Genomic DNA, 20,304 nt, shown 5'->3' with positions numbered 1-20,304 from the left:
GCTAAAATTAAATAAAGTCGTGGACATTGCAAGATCGCACAAGATATTTGCTTGATACAAGTTTAATGAGAAGATGCAGGGTATAAAGCCTCGATGCTAAAGACCTGGAAGGACTAGTTCACATTATACATAGAACTTGCAATGCCGGAAGCAGAGGAATACACTAAGGTCAGATTATTCCTTTATCTTATTGGAGAGAGCGACAGAGAATTTTGTCAGGCGCTGACTGGTGATGTAAGACCTGATGAGTTAACCATGAGCTTGATCAGTGGTGGGCTGTCAGGGCCTGTAAGGCCTTCTCTGCTGGCCTAAAAATATATCTGAATCATAAACTGATGTTAATTATATTTTGTCCATGAATACTTATTAAATAATTCCAAATAGTCTGTCCGCTTCCTTTCATAGCTTTTCTGATGGTTGTGCTGCTTCCAGACATGTATTTTCATATTAAAGCATTTAATCAATCATTTGTTGCCAGACAGAGTCAAAGAGGCCTTCCTAATCCATTCTACAGCCCCTCTAATACAAAATAAATGTCGATTAAACTGTTGCTTCAACCAATCAGATTTTGAGTTTGTGTCAGTAGGGCCCTCTAGCAGGCGTACAGCAACGTCAAAATATTCAGACCCATTGATTGGATAGAAGCCGATATGAGGAACTCTGTAAGGCCACTGAATGCACCGCAAGCGCTCCACAAACAGGTCAAGCACAAGATCCTTGTTCGCACTACCGCCAACTCCATGGCAGGATTCTGGACGATATTATTTGCCAGACACAGACCAGATTTCAAGACCACGAAAAACTGATGTTTGTCACGCTCCTCGACTACCAGAAGTCTCGGGAATACAAGAAAAATTTCCCGCATGCAGCCTTCTGCAGTTTAACACAGAGCCATGGAGGACTTTTTGATCTGTCTCGGCTAAAAACAGAACTGACTGTAATGTATGCCATGGATGATTTTGCAGGAAAATCTGCCACTGATCTCCTTGACTTCCTTCATCAGAAAAATCTGAATGAGAGCATGGGGCAGCTGTACACATTGGTATATTTGGCAGTGACCATTCCCGTATCCACTGCTTCTGCCAAGCAGACATTTTCAGCCCTAAAGCAAATGAAAACTTATGCCAGTAATACGACAGGTCAGGTTCGACTTTCAGCATTAGCTTCGATGGTGATAGAAAGGGACTTTTTGATGGAACTGAAGCGCACAGATAATCTGTACGACAGAGTAATTGAGGAAAGAGAGGAGGATGGATTTTATTTACAAATAATCCGAATTTTTGGTGAGTAAAATGTTGCGATTTTCCTAAATAATATTGCAAGTTTATGAGTTATTATTGATGTTTTTTATGTGTGTCGCAGCTGTACCTGCAGTAGAAAGGAACTTGTTCACCCCGTTTTGTCTAATCAATAAAGGCATTTATTGTGGCTACAGGAGTTATCTATCTGCAATGCAACGGCTTTTTATACTGTATTTCTGCATATTAAGATGATTTTTATAACCATAAATTAGTTTTTGAGGGGAGGGTTGATTCAGACGGAGCACTACTGAAGGCCTAGGTGTGAAATGCACAGTCCGCCACTGAGCTTGATGATATGTAAATTTGATGAACATTACAACACGAAAATAAACGAAACTGTAGAGAGGTTCAGATTTTTTTCAAGAAATCAGGCAAGGGGAGAAAATATAGACAACTACGTCACAGATCTGCGAGTGTTAGCAGGCACATGCAATTGAGATTAAAAAGGGAGATTAAAAGTTCCCTTATACGTGACCGAATTGTGTGCTGAACCAGTGATGCAAGTTTGCAACAAAGATTACTTAGAGAAGACAAACTGACTTTAGAGAGGTGCATACAAATATGCAGAGCCACAGAACTGTCGAAGGAGAACAGCAGAACAGTCACACGGGCTTCTCTATTCTATACTTCTCCCAGTGTGTCTCTCTAAACCCTTATTGTTACACCTTCTACGTGCACCCAACCGTCCTTATTACGGAGTCTTCCTTGCTTTACCGCTGGCTGCTTCTTTCCATTCACCTTCCTAGCTCTTTATTTAAACATTTTTCCTTCTCACTTTTCCGCTCCTTCGCTATTTTCTCCCTTTTTGTTCAAAACACGTGCATCCTTGCCTTTTTAGAGTCAACTCCCCTTACATCACACCATGGTACTTTTAGCATAAGTTAATACCATGAATGCCTGTTAAACATCTTACATTCACGAGTAGCGATTTGGGTAGTGAACACTTCAATGAATGAAACCTGTTATCTTTACAACGGTTGACAAACACGGAATGTAACTTCAAAACAACACGTCCTCCAAATATGAACTTGACTGAAAGAAATAATGCTAATCAAATCCTTGATGACAGCAACACTCATAACAGTGACAAAACAATTACATTGACAATCAGGTTGTGTTATTTTCAAAATGTTTCCTTTTCTTTTTCATAACTTCTTTAACACACTACTTCTCGCTGCAAAGCGCAGGTATTTTCTAGTTTAAGATATTTGGCATAGTGGTTAGCACTGATGCTATGTGGATCCACCATTCTGGGATTAAAATACATTCCCAGTCATTATCTTTGTACAATGCACATATTCTCCCTTATACCGTATCTGTGAAGGATTTCCTAAAACATCACTAAAAGGCACACGTGTCATCTTAATTGGTGGTTCCAAGTTGGCCCTATGTGAGTGTGGATGTGTGTATGAGTGAGGCTTGCAGTGGTCCAATATCTTGCCCAGGGCTGATCCGTGCCAAGCACCCAACGTTGCTGGGACAGGCTCTGGTTCCCATTTCTTTGAAATAGAGAACACTGTTTTTTATTAAATGTCCAGGTGATACAAATAGCAGTAATTTTTTGTATTTTTAAATATTTTTTTAAAATTATGCTTCTCAAATTCTGGTTCATTATAAGGTTCATAAAACAATGGCATATATGGGAAAGTTTTTGTCTATTTAATCATTCAGAAAATATTATTTCTACATTTAGATTTCCACAGAAACTGTTGAAAATATTAGAACTGTTGTGTCATTAACACGTGAAGAAATATTTTTCAATATGTACTGCAAAAGTCTAAGAGGTCCATACAGGTAGGTAACTTTTTAAACAGTTTTGCTTGATGATTTACTATAACATTCAAATTATACTAAAATGTAAAAAGAATATAGATACACTGGGTCTTCCAAAAATGGAACTGAGGTCCTATAGCCTTTGAAGACTCTCCCCATTTCTGCCTGTTTTTACTCTGGTTTTAATTCCCAAATCCTAGATTTGTGCTTGTAAGGTTAATTTTGGAAAATCTAAATTTTTCTGGTGTGAGTGGGTATATATACAAGTGTGCCCAATGATGAACTGGCACCCTTTCAATGTTTAGGTCCTACCTTGTGCAGTTTGGTGAGATAGGCCGAGCACAAAACCTTGAACTGGAGGAAAAGGCTTGAAAATGTATAATGATAGTGAAAAATAATGATGGTGATTATTACATATTAAAAAATATATATATTTGTGTTTTCTTTGCAGGGCAGAACTATATAAATCGCCACTTTATGGTCTAACTTATGCTATTGGCCAGTCAATTAAATTTTTTGTAAATGCTGCAGTTTTCCGATTAGGATCATGGCTTATTGCACATTGCCAAACACAATTTGAAAATGTGTATATGTAAGTATTTCTTTTTAGAGGTTGTATAAATTGCTAACATCAGAACAGTACCATAGTTATTACTGCTCCCTCAAAGTTCCAGCATCCTGGGTTTGAATCCCATGCCTGACTATTATTTGTGTGAAATTTCCATATTCTCCGCATGTCCTCATGGTTTTTTCTCCACAAACTCAAATTCTCCTCACATTTCACCCATGTGTGCGCTAGGGTGGTCCACAAACCAAAGCAAAGAGTTGGTGTTTGTAAAGTGATTTCTTCACAGGGTTTATCTTTGTCCATTAGGAATACCTTGCTTACTTGTGAAATTCTGCCCTGATTGTGAAACATTTAGAATTTGCTCTATTCTGAACATTTTATTGCATTGTTACTACCTACGTACTCTTGTATGTGGATCTTAACTGACGAAGTGATTAGTAAACAAAAACAATCTAAAAATGAAACAGAAAATATTCTATTGCTAATGTGGAATTTCTAGAACATTCAAGTATGGAGTAAGAGTTTCAAGAACATTTTAGCAGTCAATTTTAGCCCTTTTTGATGACAGGGTCTCAGCAAAATCAAAGGAAATGATGGTGCAAAGTGTGCAGCCGCCACTGTTACCAGACATTCCTCGATATCTTAAGCTAAATAATGATTGAACAGCTAAAGTCTTTCTTTGATAGTTTTATCAAAAAAGTTAACAAAAGATTTCAATTGTTTCGTAAGAAACCACCAGGGCAGTGAGCAGGTGAATAAATCTTCAATGGCCCTCTGCACTTCTGAACTTTATTTAGTATCTTTGGGAATGCTATGTTATGTCAGATTTATTTATTCAGAAGTAAAGTTTTTAAAGAGGGGGAATCCATTTACAATTACAGTGTCAATCAGAATTGAAAATGAATATAATTGTGACATTGATTCCTTATTAAAAATGTTATATTGCGAAAGATAAGAAGGCTGAAACAATGCTAGTACAAATGTTAAATGCCAAATAAGAAACGTCTTCCATTGTTTTGTTTTAGTGTGCAAAAGCCCTTCCTTTCTCATATCACTCTTATTTAATTTATTCATTTAAAATATTTTATTTATGATAACAGTGTTAAAATATGATTGATAAATTTTGTCAAAGGTGTATGTACAGTAATAATGTGCCCTTTTTTTCCCTCTTAGATCTTTCTCTGTAATTATATTTGCGGCAATGCATGTTGGACGGTCATCATCTTCTGCACCAGATTTTGCTAAAGCTACAGTATCAGCCCAGAGAATTTTTGCTCTACTAGAGAAGAAGCCAAAGATTGACATATATAGTACTGAAGGTCTAAAACTGGTAGGTGATTATAATATACAATATGAGTATTTTATATATGTATATTGTGTATAATTATACACTTTATATTAGGATGTTTCCCCCCACAGTCCAAAGACTTTGAATTGGTAAATTGTCCCTAATGTGTGTCTGTCCAGGGATTGTTCCTGCCTTATGTCCACTTCTATTTGAGACAGACTCGATTTTCCCCATGACCCTTTTCAGGATATTAAGATGTTGGTCAGCTGTAATTTAGTAGTTAGCATACCCTACAAATGACTTTCATACCATCCATTGTTGATCCCTGTTTTGTGGCTAGTGCTACAAGAATAGATGCTGGCATGTCACAGATTCTGAAAATGTTTTATGTATGATAATTATATATCTTATTACTTTTCCTTTCTGTAGGATCATTTTGATGGCAACATTGAATTCCAAGATGTCCATTTTGCTTACCCTACTAGAAAAAAAGTGCAGGTGTTGCAAGGACTTAATGTGAAGGTTTCCAAAGGACAAACACTTGCACTGGTGGGAAGTAGTGGATGTGGGAAAAGCACTTCTGTTCAGCTTCTTGAAAGATTTTATGATCCAATAAATGGACACGTGGTAAGGCAATCATTTGGAACTAGTGATAAAATGATTACCTCTTCTAAGATTGTGACCTTGGAGTGGGTAGAAGGCTTATGTGGCTTAGAACTATGCTCACTGGATATTTGTACTTCTGATAAGGAAAGTTTGTCTACATGCAGGATGTCAAAAAACAACAGTCCATTCAAGATCCCTATTATTGTCTCAATAGTCAATGGCTGAAGTTGACTAACGAAAAAAGTAGAATTGACTGAAGCAATGGAAAGGTCACTCATTTGTTTAGCATATGATTGCCACTTCCCTCATTAATGAGTCCCTTTAATAAAGGTCTAGAAATAAAGCAAAGACACTACCACAGTAATTAGGAGGTGTGGCCAGACAGTTGGAAGAGAGTTAATTTTTCCAATTTAGTTTTAGTTATTTATTTATTTGATTTGCGTGTACAATGAACCACATACTACACTGTGTGCACAATTATTAGGCAAGTGAGTATTTTGACCATATCATCATTTTTATGCGTATATTCCAACTCCAAGCTGTATTAACTTGAATGCTTATTGGATTTAAGCACGTCAGGTGATGTGTATTTGTGTAATGAGGGAGGGTGTGGCCTAAGAGATCAACACCCTATATCAAGGTGTGCAGAATTATTAGGCAGCTAGTTTTCCTCGGGCAAAACGGGCCAAAAAAGAGATTTAACTGACTCTGAAAAGTCAAAAATTGTAAAAGTCTTTCAGAGGGATGCAGCACTTTTGGAATTGCTAAGATATTGGTGTGTGATCACAGAACCATCAAACATTTTGTTGCAAATAGTCAACAGGGTCGCAAGAAACATGTTGAGAACAAAAGATGCAAATTAGCTGCCAAAGATTTGAGAAGAATCAAACGTGAAGCTACCAGGAACCCATTATCCTCCAGTACTTTCATATTCCAGAGCTGCAACCTACCTGGAGTGCCCAGAAGTACAAGGTGTTCAGTGCTCAAAGACATGGCCAAGGTAAGGAGGGCTGAAACCCAACCACCACTGAACAAGAAACATAAGTTGAAACGTCAAAACTGGGCCAAGAAATATCTGAAGACAGATTTTTTTCAAAGATTTTATGGACCGATGAGATGAGAGTGACTCTTGATGGACCAGATGGATGGACCTGTGGATCAGTAATGGAGGTGGGGTACTGGTATGAGCTGGTATTTTTAAAGATGAGCTAGTTGGACCTTTTTCCATTGAAGATGAACTCAAAATCAACTCCCAAACCTACTGCCAGTTATTCGAAGACACTTTCTTCAAACGGTGATACAGGAAAAAGACCATGATTTTTATGCAGGCCAATGCTCCATCACTTGCATCGAAGTTCTCCACTGCATGGCCAGCCAGTAAAGGCCTTAAAGATGAAGGAATAATGACATGGCCCCCCTTCCTCATCTGACCTAAACCCTATCGAGAACTTGTGGGCACTTCTTAAACGCTAGATTTACGGGGGAGAAAAACAATACACCTCTCTGAAGAGTGTCTGGGAGGCTGTAGTCAGTGCTCCACAAAAAGCTGATCGTCAACAGATCAAGAAACTGACAGACTACATGAATGGAAAGGCTTATGACTGTTATTGGAAAGAAGGTTGGCTATATTGGTCATTGATTGATTGATTTATTTTTTTGAAATGTCAGAGATGTTTATTTGTAAATTTTGAGGTGTTTGTTTATTATTCTCACTATAACAGATGAAAATAAACAAGTGAGATGGGAAAATTTTCATTTTCCTTTAGTTGCATAATAAATCTGCACACTAATAGTTGCCTAATAATTGTGCGCACATATGTATTCCCCTGATGATGTTCACACTCACATTTCCGTTGTGAAACATTCAGGTTTCAGGTTTATTAACATTTTGGATTGACTGATAGCACTGTGTTTGTTCCATATTAAAATTAATCCTCAAAAATACAACTTGCCTAATAATTGTGCACACAGTGTATGTTCTATTTTGCTTACATAAAAATAGAAAAAACTAGTTATAGTAGTATCTGTATATCAAAAGGAATGCAAGAGGCCAAACTTGACATGTATCTATAATCTATACTAATAAAAGGCAAAGCCCTCACTCACTCACTCACTCACTCACTCACTCACTCACTGACTCATCACTAATTCTCCAACTTCCCGTGTGGGTGGAAGGCTGAAATTTGGCAGGTTCATTCCTTACAGCTTCCTTACAAAAGTTGGGCAGGTTTTATATCGAAACTCTACGCGTAATGGTCATAACTGGTTTTTCTCCATTTACTGTAATGGAGATGAGCTTCAACGCCGTGGGGGCGGAGTTTCGTGTGACATCATCACGCCTCCCACGTAATCACGCAGTACATAGAAAACCAGGAAGACCTCAAAAAAAAGCTGAAGAAAACATGCATTATATAATTGAGAAGGCAGCGAAACAATAAGAAGCGAGCGAGTGACATATACAACCATATTCATGAGTTCTGCTACTTCGGAAACAAAGCACGATGTAAACCTACACTTTAAATTAAGTTCATAGACAGGCTGCGCTGGCGTTTGTAATTTAGTGCCTGCCCATATAAGGCCGTCCGTCAGCGGCAATCCAATAGCAAACTGCCACGGGTAAATATTCACGGGTGAAGGACGGTGCTTATGGAGAGGAAGATGAGATGGTCAGGGTGGTGTTTGACACAAACTCAGCGAAACTGCGAGAGAAAGTTTTAAGTGCCAGGACTAAGGTAACATTAAATACAGCTATGGACATAGCACGAGATGGCACCAGCACAGCTGGGAAACTTCGATGCATGTACACCGAGTGGCTCACGTGAACTGGCGCGGTGCACAGATAAAAGCAACAGTTCCAAAAGCTGAACAAAACCGAATTACACAATTGAAAAGGCAGCAAAAAATATGAAGCGTCTGATACTTACAAGCATATTCATAAATCCAGCTACTGCGGAAACAAAGCACACGTTGGAAAAAGTCAATGTCCCGCTAAAGGAAGACAGTGTAAAAAAAACCCGTGCATGCAGTGTGTCAGGTCTCAGATAAAGAAGAAGACGAGCTGTTTATTGATGCAGTAAGAAGCGAATCGATGAATGAAACCTGTCATCTTTACAGCGATTGACAAACACGGAATGTAACTTGAACACAACACATCCTACAAATACGAACCTGATTGAAAGAAATAATGATAATCAAATCCTTGATGACATCAACACTCAGTAACACTCACAAAACAAATACTGTATATTGACAGTCATGTTACGTTATTTTTATAAAGTTCCCTTTTCTTTTTCTAGCTTTTTTAACATACTGCTTCTCCGCTGCAATACGCGGGTATATATATATGTATATATATATCCCGATCTACATACTCGAATAATGGATACTTTATTCGCCATCAATGATTGTTTTGGTAAAGCCATACTCAGTGTATTCATTAGATGAGCGGTAAAAAAGTAAGAGCGAGGGAGGATGACTCATTGAGGCATGCAGGCTGTAGTCTTGGCGTCAACTCTATCTGAATTGCGCGATCACATTTGAAAAAATATATCTTTTCAAGTTCTATTTTGTCCATATGTGTCAAACTCAAGGGCCGTGGGCCACATCCGGCCCGGCGTGTAATTATATCCGGCCCGCGAGATCATTTTATATACTGTATTATTGTTATTAATGGCCGGGTATATGGCGCTGGTAACACAATAAACTACAGATCCCATAATGCAGCGCTTCAGCTGCCTTGCCGAACACTTACCGCGTTAATTAAGTCTACCTTATAATGCTGCAAGTTATTGCGAAGCTAGAGTTATTGCACACTGAGTTTGCACGGCGCTTTGGTGACTTTGAAGAACAAAAAAAGTCCGTCTACATGCGGCTCGAACCTTGTGCATGTTTGGTAGCACATATCTGTGTGAGAAGCTCTTCTCAGTGATAAAGACTAACAAAACAGCACACAGGAGTCGCCTCACTGATGAGAACCTGCAATCCATCCTGAGAATCTCCACAACACAGAACCTCACACCAAACATAAACGAACTTGTGGCCAAAAAAAGATGCCAGGCGTCCAGCTCTAAAATGACATATGAGCAAAGACAACTGAATGATTTGATTTGTTATTGCACGTAAGAGCGGGTGTCAACCGTTTTAACAAACAGCGTATTGCACTGATACTGAAATAGCTGTGTGTGTATATATGTAGATATGTATGTATATGTATATATATGTTTATATATGTGTGTGTGTGTGTATGTATATATATATATATGTATTTGTGTGTATATATGTGTGTGTATATATGTAGATATATATATATATATATATATATATATATATATACTAATATATCTATACTAATAAAAGGCAAAGCCCTCACTCACTCACTGACTCATCACTAATTCTCCAACTTCCCGTGTGGGTGGAAGGCTGAAATTTGGCAGGTTCATTCCTTACAGCTTCCTTACAAAAGTTGGGCAGGTTTTATATCGAAATTCTACGCGTATGGTCATAACTGGAAGCAGTTTTTCCCCATTTACTGTAATGGAGATGAGCTTCAACGCCGTGGGGGCGGAGTTTCGTGTGACATCATCACGCCTCCCGTAATCACGCAGTACATAGAAAACCAGGAAGACCTCAAAAGCGCTGAAGAAAACATGCATTATATAATTGAGAAGGCAGCGAAACAATAAGAAGCGGCGAGTGACATATACAACCATATTCATGAGTTCTGCTACTTGGAAACAAAGCACGATGTAAACCCTACACTTTAAATTAAGTTCATAGACAGGCTGCCGTTGGCGTTTGTAATTTAGTGCCTGCCCATATAAGGCCGTCCGTCAGCGGCAATCCAATAGCAAACTGCCACTAAATATTCACGGGTGAAGGACTGTGCTTATGGAGAGGAAGATGAGATGGTCAGGGTGGTGTTTGACACAAACTCAGCGAAACTGCGAGAGAAAGTTTTAAGTGCCAGGACTAAGGTAACATTAAATACAGCCATGGACATAGCACGAGATGGCACCAGCACAGCTGGGAACCTTCGATGCATGTACACCGAGGCTCACGTGAACTGGCGCAGTGCACAGATAAAAGGCAACAGTTCCAAAGAGCTGAACAAAACCGAATTACACAATTGAAAAGGCAGCAAAAATATGAAGCGTCTCATACATACAAGCATATTCATAAATCCAACTACTGCGGAAACAAAGCACACGTTGGAAAAAGTCAATGTCCCGCTAAAGGAAGACAGTGTAAAAAACCCGTGCATGCAGTGTGTCAGGTCTCAGATAAAGAAGAAGACGAGCTGTTTATTGATGCAGTAAGAAGCGAATCGATGAATGAAACCTGTCATCTTTACAACGATTGACAAACACGGAATGTAACTTGAACACAACACATCCTACAAATACGAACCTGATTGAAAGAAATAATGATAATCAAATCCTTGATGACAGCAACACTCAGTAACACTCACAAAACAAATACTGTATATTGACAGTCATGTTACGTTATTTTTAAAATGTTCCCTTTTCTTTTCTAGCTTTTTAACACACTACTTCTCGCTGCGATACGGTATATATATATATGTATATATATATAACCCGATCTACATACTCGAATAATGGATACTTTATTAGCCATCAGTGATTGTTTTGGTAAAGCCATACTCAGTGTATTCATTAGATGAGCGGTAAAAAGTAAGGGCAGGGAGGATGACTTATTGAGGCATGCAGGCTGTAGTCTTGCGTCAACTCTATCTGAATTGCGCGATCACATTTGAAAAAATATATCTTTTCAAGTTCTATTTAGTCCATATGTGTCAAACTCAAGGGCAGGGCCACATCCGGCCGGCGTAATTATATCCGGCCCGATCATTTTATATACTGTATTATTGTTATTAAAGCCGGGTATATGAAGCGCTGGTAACACAATAAACTACAGATCCCATAATGCAGCGCTTCAGCTGCCTTGCCGAACAGTTACCGCGTTAATCAAGTCTACCTTAAGATGCTGCAAGTTATTGCGAAGCTAGCTCACACGATGCTGAAGAGAAAAGTTGATTCTGAAAATAGAGCCTTTAAAAACCGATGGGAGGCTGAGTATATGTTTACTGAACCCGTGTGTCTCATTTGTGGAGCTAATGTGGCTGTAATTACAGAATTTAATCTAAGACGGCACTATAAAACAAAACATCAGGGTAACCTGAAAGACCTGAATGCAATGCAGAAGATACAGAAAGCAGAAGAATTAAATAAGAATCTGACACTTCAGCGGACGTTTTACCGTGCACAATCACAAAGTGATTTCAATTGAGCTGCTTTTATGGGAGACACAACCACTTGCCCCACTTTCCCTGTTACCAAGTAATGTTAAACCAAGTCGTCACTACGGTGTTCCCAAATCGCACTTTGCTGATAAACTGAGCACTGAGTTTGCACGGCGCTTTGGTGACTTTGAAGAACAAAAAGTCCGTCTACATGCGGCTCGAACCTTGTGCATGTTTGGTAGCACATATCTGTGTGAGAAGCTCTTCTCAGTGATAAAGACTAACAAAACAGCACACAGGAGTCGCCTCACTGATGAGCACCTGCAATCCATCCTGAGAATCTCCACAACACAGAACCTCACACCAAACAGAAACGAACCTGTTGCCAAAAAGATGCCAGGCGTCCAGCTCTAAAATGACATATGAGCAAAGACAACTGAATGATTTGATTTGTTATTGCTGAAAGGAACACATTTTATTTATATTTCCAGGTTTTGTTATGCAGCATGTTCATATTTGAATTTGTATAATTTTGACAGGATATATTTTTATGGAGAGCAAAATCTTTTGGGATATTTAAAATCTAAGTTTATTTTTATAAAATATAAAATTACATAAGAGTAAAAAATTTGAATGTTTGTTCTTTTAATGTTTACTTTATTTCTAACTTGTATAATTTAGACAGGATATATTTTTATGGAGAGCAAAATATTATAAGTTGTTTAAGGTTTGAGTTGATTTATTCAGGAATAATATTCCTGTCTGTTTTTACCATTCCTACCAAAGATATTTCTGTCGACTAAATAAAAATTCCTTCTATTTAAAATTTAAATAGAACTTGAACAAATCTGATAGTTCATAATATCCACGCAGACTTGCACGTAAGAGCGGGTGTCATCCGTTTTAACAAGCAGCGTATTGCACTGATACTGAAATAGCTGTGTGTGTATATATGTAGATATGTATGTATATGTATATATATGTTTATATATGTGTGTGTGTATGTATATATATATATATATGTATTTGTGTGTATATATGTGTGTATGTATGTATGTGTGTATGTATTTATGTGTGTGTGTATATGTATGTGTATATATGTAGATATATATGTATGTATATATGTGTATATGTATAGATATGTATATATATATGTTTGTGTGTGTGTGTAAATATATATATATATGACAACAACACTCATCACTCACAACAGTGACAAAACAATAACATTGACAATCATGTTACGTTATTTTCAAAATGTTTCCTTTTCTTTTCATTGCTTCTTTAACACTACTTCTCACTCTTGTGATTTTACTAGTATATATATATATATATATATATATATATATATATATATATATATATATATATATATATATATGACAACAACACTCATCACTCACAACAGTGACAAAAATATTACATTGACAATCAGGTTACGTTATTTTCAAAATGTTTCCTTTTCTTTTTCATTGCTTCTTTAACACACTACTTCTCCGCTGCGAAGCGCTGGTATTTTGCTAGTCTATACTAATAAAAGGCAAAGCCCTCACTGACTGACTGACTGACTTACTGACTCATCAGTAATTCTCCAATTTCCCGTGCAGATAGAAGGCTGACCCCATCTTCACGAAATTTGGTAGGCGGCTTCCCTGCGCTAACCGAAACCGATGTACGTACTTATTTCGATGGTATGACGCCACTGTCGGCCGCCATATTGAACTTTCCAACGTCACTAATTTTCCAACTTCCCGTGTTGATAGAAGGCTCAAATTTGACAGGCTCATTCCTTACAGCTTACTTACAAAAGTTAAGCAGGTTTCATTTAAAAATTCTACACGTAACAGTCATAAAGGTCAACAACATCCGCCATGTTGAACTTTCTTATTCATGGCCCCATCTTCACGAAATTTGGTAGGCGACTTCCCTGCGCTAACCAAAACCGATGTACGTACTTATTTCAGTGGTATGACGCCACTGTCGGCCGTCATATTGAAGTTTCCAATGTCACTAATTCTCCAACTTCCCGTGTAGGTAGAAGGCTGAAATTTGGCAGGCTCATTCCTTACAGCTTACTTACAAAAGTTAAGCAGGTTTCATTTCGAAATTCTAGGCATAGCGGTCAAAACAGTCAACAACGTCCTCCATGTTAAACTTTCTTATTTATGGCCCCATCTTCACGAAATTTGGTAGGCGGCTTCCCTGTGCTAACCTAAACCAATCTACGTACTTATTTCGGTGGTATGACGCCACTTTTAGCCACCATATTGAACTTTCCAACGTCACTAATTCTCCAACTTCCCGGGTAGGTGGAAGGCTGAAATTTGGTACTTATTTCGGTGGTATGATGCCACAGTCGTCCACCATATTGAACTTTTCAACAGTCTTTGTTACTTATGGGCCCATCTTCAAGAAATTTGATATGCGGGTTCCCAACGCTAACTGAATCCTACTTACATACATATATACGTCCATAGCCTGCAGCTCGGTCACCGTGTGAGGCGGCGTTGGGTCCCTCATCCAAACCTCTCCCACATTGTTGGCTGCCTGCCTATATAAGGCCGTCCGTCGCTCAAGTCTCTACATTCCCTTTCTTCCTTCGCCACGGAATTCACGTCTCCCTGCTGATAACTACAGCCTTTTTATTTAATCCACGGCTTCTCCGCTGTTTTATTGTTCATTTATTACGATTATAGTTATTGTGTAGGTATTTTAGACTTACTTTACATTGTTCAGGTACCCATTTCCTTTATCATTCCAACCGTACCCGCATTAACATGTCTATCAAGGTAATCACCATCGATCAAAGAACTGATACTTACCGAGTGGTTTCCATGCCCGGAGATGGCACCTACCTTTTCCATTCTCTTTGTTACATATTGCACGGCCATATCAGGCTCACTCCTGATATCCGGAGGAACTTTGTGTCTTATGTATTGAATGACTAAAATAATTATACTACACAGGAGCACTATAAGAATGAAATGCTTAAGCCCTTCACCTATGCATCTGCATGTGAGTTGATGGCTACTGCTGAATTGTTCAGTTGTCACTTTCAAGTGTACCGAAATGGCCAAATATTTTACACCTTTGGACAACCGCCAATGCCTCTTCAACATCTTAGATTCACAGGTGACAATTTCAGTAGCGGACACTTTGATGTTTATGAATGTTTCAACTCTCAAAGCTGGATGTGAAGTTATCGATGAAACTGGTTGTATACTTACAGCGCTTGACAGATGCCGAATGTCACTTCAACACAAGTCCTACAAATACTGTCGTAATTGAAACAAACCATGAAACTCAAACCGATTATGACAGCAGCAATCCAAGCTGTGAGATTTGAAACAAGATTACTGTTCACATTACCAACTGTACGTTGCATGCTTAAGAGTAAGCTCAGCGCACAGCTTGGTCATATTACAACCGGAGGCCCGAACTCACAATGTGATATACAAAGAGATCCTTAACAAATAATTATTGGTATATACTCCCTCAGCTTAAAATGATTTAAAATTCTTCTTAATTAAACTTTTAAGGCAGTACTTTGCCGCTGCGAAGCGCGGGTATTTTGCTAGTCTATACTAATAAAAGGCAAAGCCCTCACTGACTGACTGACTGACTGACTCATCACTAATTCTCCAACTTCCCGTGTAGGTAGAAGGCTGAAATTTGGCAGACTCATTAATTACAGCTTACTTACAAAAGTTGGGCAGGTTTCATTTTAAAATTCTATGCGTAATGGTCATAACTGGAACCTATTTTTTCGTCCATATACTATAATAGACTTCTGCTCGATGGCCGTGGGAGGCGTAATTTAGTGCCTGCCCATATAAGGACGTCCGTCAGCGGCAATCCAATAGAAACACTGCTGATAAATATTCACGGGTGAAGGACTGTGCTTATGCAGACGAAGATGAGATGGTCAGGGTGGTGTTTGGCACAAATTCAGTGAAACTGCAAGAGAAACTTTTAAGTGCCAGGTCTTAGCTAACATTAAATACAGCCGTGGACATTGCCACCAGCACAGCTGGGAACCTTCGATGCATGTACACCGAGTGGCTCACGTGAACTAACTGTGAACGCAATGCACAGACAAAAAGCAACAGTTCCAAAGAGTGCTGAACAAAAACCGAATTACACAATTGAGAAGGCAGCAAAAAAATATGAAATGTGTGACACATACAAACATATTGCGGAACTGCGGAAACAAAGCACACGGTGGAAAAAATCAATGTCCCAAAAAAGAAAGACATTGTAAAAAAAACCCGTGCATGCAGTGTGTCACGTCTCAGATAAAGAGGAAGACGAGCTGTTTATTGATGCAGTAAGAAACGAATCGATGAATGAAACCTGTTATCTTTACAATGATTGACAAACACGGAATGTAACTTGAACACAACACATCCTACAAATACGAACCTGAAAGAAGTAATGATAATCAAATCCTTGATGACAGCAACACTTATAACACTCACAAAACAATTACTGTATATTGACAATCATGTTACATTATTTTTAAAATGTTCCCTTTTCTTTTTCATAACTTCTTTAACACACTATTCTCACGGGCGCGGTATATATATATAGTCATCCCTCCTCGATCGCGGTGATTGCGTTCCAGACGCCCCCACGATAGGTGAAAATCCGCGAAGTAGAAACCATATGTTTGTATGGTTATTTTTATATATTTTAAACCCTTATAAACTCTCCCACACTGTTAACATTATTAGAGCACTCTAGACATGAAATAACACCCTTTAGTCAAAAGTTTAAACTGTGCTCCATGACAAGATAGAGATGGCAGTTCTTTCTCACAATTAAAAGAATGCAAACATATCTTCTCTTCAAAGGCAGGAACAGAGAATGTCAAGTCAAAAAATCAATACGTGCTTTTAACTATGCCGAAGAACCGCGATAAAGCGGCATTTTGTAGAGAAGTGTACGTATCCTCTGTGCAAAAAGCCCCTCCGTCAGTCGCAGAGAATGTCAGAGAGGGTGAGTGATCAAGAAAAGCAAACAATCAAGCACACCGTGGGAAGCATATCATTGAGGAGTTTTAGTTAATATGTAATACATGCTCTGATTGGGTAGCTTCTAAGCCATCCGCCAATAGCGTCCCTTGTAAGAAATAAACTGGGAAAAGAAACTGAGGAAGCATGTACCATAAATTAAAAGACCCATTGTCCGCAGAAATCCGCGAACCATCGAAAAGGATATGCTTACATTTAAAATCCGTGATAGAGTGAAGCCACGAAAGTCGAAGCGGACCTGAGAGAGTGGACAATCCACTATTTCAAAAGGTCAAAATTATATAAACAAAAACAGTTCATATGAGGGATGCCATTCTAGGCGAGGAGGGAGGAGCCGGAAGTGGAGGAATGCTGGGAAGGAGGCGTGAGGGATGATGGGACTGCTGACGTCCGGGAAGATGGTGGAGGAAGGGCGGAAGTGGACGCAGTGCGGGAAAGTTCCTATGGCGAGCGTCTTTTGTCCTGGAAAACAAAGGAGAAAGGTAGTACCCCACCACTCCCTGCGTGACGTCTTTCGATGTGGCTTAAGGTCCATCCGCGGCCTCCTACTCGCACATGTGTGACAATATATATATTTATATTTATATTTATATATATATATATATATATACACACCCCGATCTACATACTCTAAAATAGACAAACCACACGCAGTGGCGCAATGTAAGAGGCTTCGCCTCTATAGCGCCGACGTCCGAGGTTCGATTCTTGAAAGGGGGTGCACTGAGTGTGTACGTCTGATGACCCCAAAATTAGGGCTGAAACACGTGCATACTCTTTGCATTATTTCACAGTAAAACTATATCAATATATATATATATATTATATATATTATATTATGTTATATTATATTATATTATATTATATTATATTATATTATGTTATATATATATGTTTATATATATATATATATACATAAACTGCTCAAAAAAATTAAAGGAACACTTTGAAAACACATCAGATCTCAATGGGAAAAAGAAATCCTCCTGGATATCTATACTGATATAGACTGGGTAATGTGTTAGGAACGAAAGGATGCCACATCGTTTGATGGAAATGAAAATGATCAACCTACAGAGCCCTGAATTCAAAGCCCCAAAATCAGAGTGAAAAAATTATGTGGCAGGCTAGTCCATTTTGCCAAAATTTAATTGCAGCATCTCAAAATTGTATGCAGCACTTTGTATGGCCCCTGTGTTCTTGTATACATGCCTGACAACATCAGTGCATGCTTCTAATGAGATGACAGATGGTGTTGTGGGGATCTCCTCCCAGATCTGGACCAGGGCATCACTGAGCTCCTGGACAGTCTGAGGTGCAACCTGGTGGCATTGGATGGACCAAAACATAATGTCCCAGAGGTGTTCTATTGGATTTAGGTCAGGAAAGTGTGGTGGCCAGTCAATGGTATCAATTCCTTCATCCTCCAGGAACTGCCTGCATACTCTCACCACATGAGGCCAGGAATTGTCGTGCACCAGAACCAACTGTACCAGCATAGGGTCTGACAATGGGTCCAAGGATTTCATCCTGATACCTAATGGCAGCCAAGGTGACTTTGTCAAGCCTGTAGCGGTATGTGTGACCCTCCATGGATATGCCTCCCCAGACAATCATTAACCCACCACCAAACTGTTTATGCTGAATGATGTTACAGGCAGCATAATGTTCTCCATGGCTTCTCCAGACCCTTTCACTTCTGTCATGTGCTCAGGGTGAACCTGCTCTCATTTGGAAAAAGCACAGGGCACCAGTGGTGCATCTGCCAATTCTGGTATTCTATAGCGAATGCCAATCGAGCTGCATGCTGCTGGGCAGTGAGCTCAGGGCCCATTAGAGGACATGGGGCCCTTGGGTCACCCTCATGAAGTCTTTCTGGTTGTTTGGTCAGAGACATTCACACCAGTGGCCTGCTGGAGGTCATTTTGTAGGGCTCTGGCAGTGCTCATCCTGTTCCTCCTTGCCCAAAGGAGCAGATACTGGTCCTGCTGATGGGTTATGGACCTTCTATGGCCCTCTCCAGCTCTCCTAGAGTAACTGCTTGTCTCCTAGAATCTCCTCCATGCCCTTGAGACTGTGCAGGGAGACACAGCAAACCTTCTGGCAATGACACGTATTGATGTGCCATCCTGGAGAAGTTGGACTACCTGTGCAACCTCTGTAGGGTCCAGGTATCGCCTCATGCTACCAGTAGTGACACTGACTGTAGCCAAATGCAAAACTAGTGAAGAAACAGTCAGAAAAGATGAGGAGGGAAAAATGTCAGTGGCCTCCACCTGTTGAACCATTCCTGTTTTGGGGGTCATCTCATTGTTGCCCCTCTAGTGCATCTGTTGTTAATTTCATTAACACCACAGCAGCTGAAACTGATTAACAACCCCCTCTGCTACTTAACTGACCAGATTAATCTCCCATAAGTTTCATTGACTTTATGCAATACTCTGATTAAAAAGTGTTCCTTTAATTCTTTTGAGCAGTATATATACACACACACACACACATACATATATATCAGCACTTCCCGATTCATTTTACCCTCGCACCCCCTTGGTTTGAGACGCATGAAAAAATATGCAGTTAACGCAGAAAGAAAGATCACCAATTGAAGCTTTATGAATAATGGATACTTTATTCGCCATCAGTACTCAGTGTAATCATTAGATGAACGGTAAAAAAGTAATAGCGAGGGGAGGGTGACTTATTGAGGCACGCAGGCGAAAGCACAATAGCATGCAGGCTCGATGTAGTGCGCGTCAACTCGATCTAAATTGGGTGATCACATTCGAAAAAATATATCTTTTCAAGTTCTATTTAGTCAACACAAATATCTTTGGTTGAAATGTAAGGCGAATTTACTCTTTACATTTCTATGGTGAGGAAAAATTTATGCAATGATGCCTACATTTAACTTACATTCCTAACAAAGATATTTCTGTCGACTAAATAAAAATTCCTTCTATTTAGAATTTAAATAGAACTTGAACAGATACGATAGTTCATAATATCCATGCAGACTTGCACGTAAGAGCGTGAGTCATCCGTTTTAACAAGCAGCGTTTTGCACGAAATAGCCTGCCCATTTAATTGTTTAGGTATGGATAAATAAATTAAGATTTTGTACAAATAATGTTTTTCATTTTTCTTCCTTGATGGTTACTGGCACCCCCAGCAACAGTTGCTCGCACCCCAAAGAGTGTGTATATATATATATTGTGACGGACAGCCGGGTCCCATGCCCAGCCGGGACGCCCCTGTTGTGTATATTCTGGGGGAGCACCATAGACAGTTCAGTACCTCCCCCGGGACGCTTGGTGGCAGCCTCCATGGCGGACGGTGATTCCCCAACCACCCGCAGGGCTCCATGGGAGATGGAGTCCTCCACAGCCTGGTTGGGGCCTCGGGTGGTCGCTAGGGGGAGCTGCATGGACTCTGTAGCCTGGCTGCTTGAATTCTCAGCCCCACCCGGAAGGGCATTA

The 20,304-nt window shown here is 39.4% G+C and overlaps 2 protein-coding genes across 2 annotated transcripts in view; both read left to right on the top strand.

Moving 5' to 3' along the window:
- Window positions 1-20,304, top strand: part of LOC120516128 (ATP-dependent translocase ABCB1-like) — a 506,684-nt gene that overhangs the window by 334,938 nt on the left and 151,442 nt on the right. The gene's annotated exons all lie outside the window — the stretch shown is intronic.
- LOC120516096 (ATP-dependent translocase ABCB1-like) overlaps window positions 1-20,304 on the top strand; it is a 166,092-nt gene that overhangs the window by 144,704 nt on the left and 1,084 nt on the right. Inside the window, exons 43-46 of the mRNA XM_039737555.1 lie at window positions 2,995-3,095; window positions 3,526-3,666; window positions 4,816-4,972; window positions 5,360-5,557. Of these exons, the coding sequence (XP_039593489.1) occupies window positions 2,995-3,095; window positions 3,526-3,666; window positions 4,816-4,972; window positions 5,360-5,557 (597 nt within the window). The remainder of the gene's footprint in view (window positions 1-2,994; window positions 3,096-3,525; window positions 3,667-4,815; window positions 4,973-5,359; window positions 5,558-20,304) is intronic.

This window comes from Polypterus senegalus, chromosome 15 (genome assembly GCF_016835505.1).
Source record: "Polypterus senegalus isolate Bchr_013 chromosome 15, ASM1683550v1, whole genome shotgun sequence".
Taxonomy (NCBI): Eukaryota; Metazoa; Chordata; class Cladistia; order Polypteriformes; family Polypteridae; genus Polypterus; species Polypterus senegalus.
Note: the sequence above shows the minus strand (reverse complement) of the source record. Positions and strands in the feature narration are given on the sequence as shown.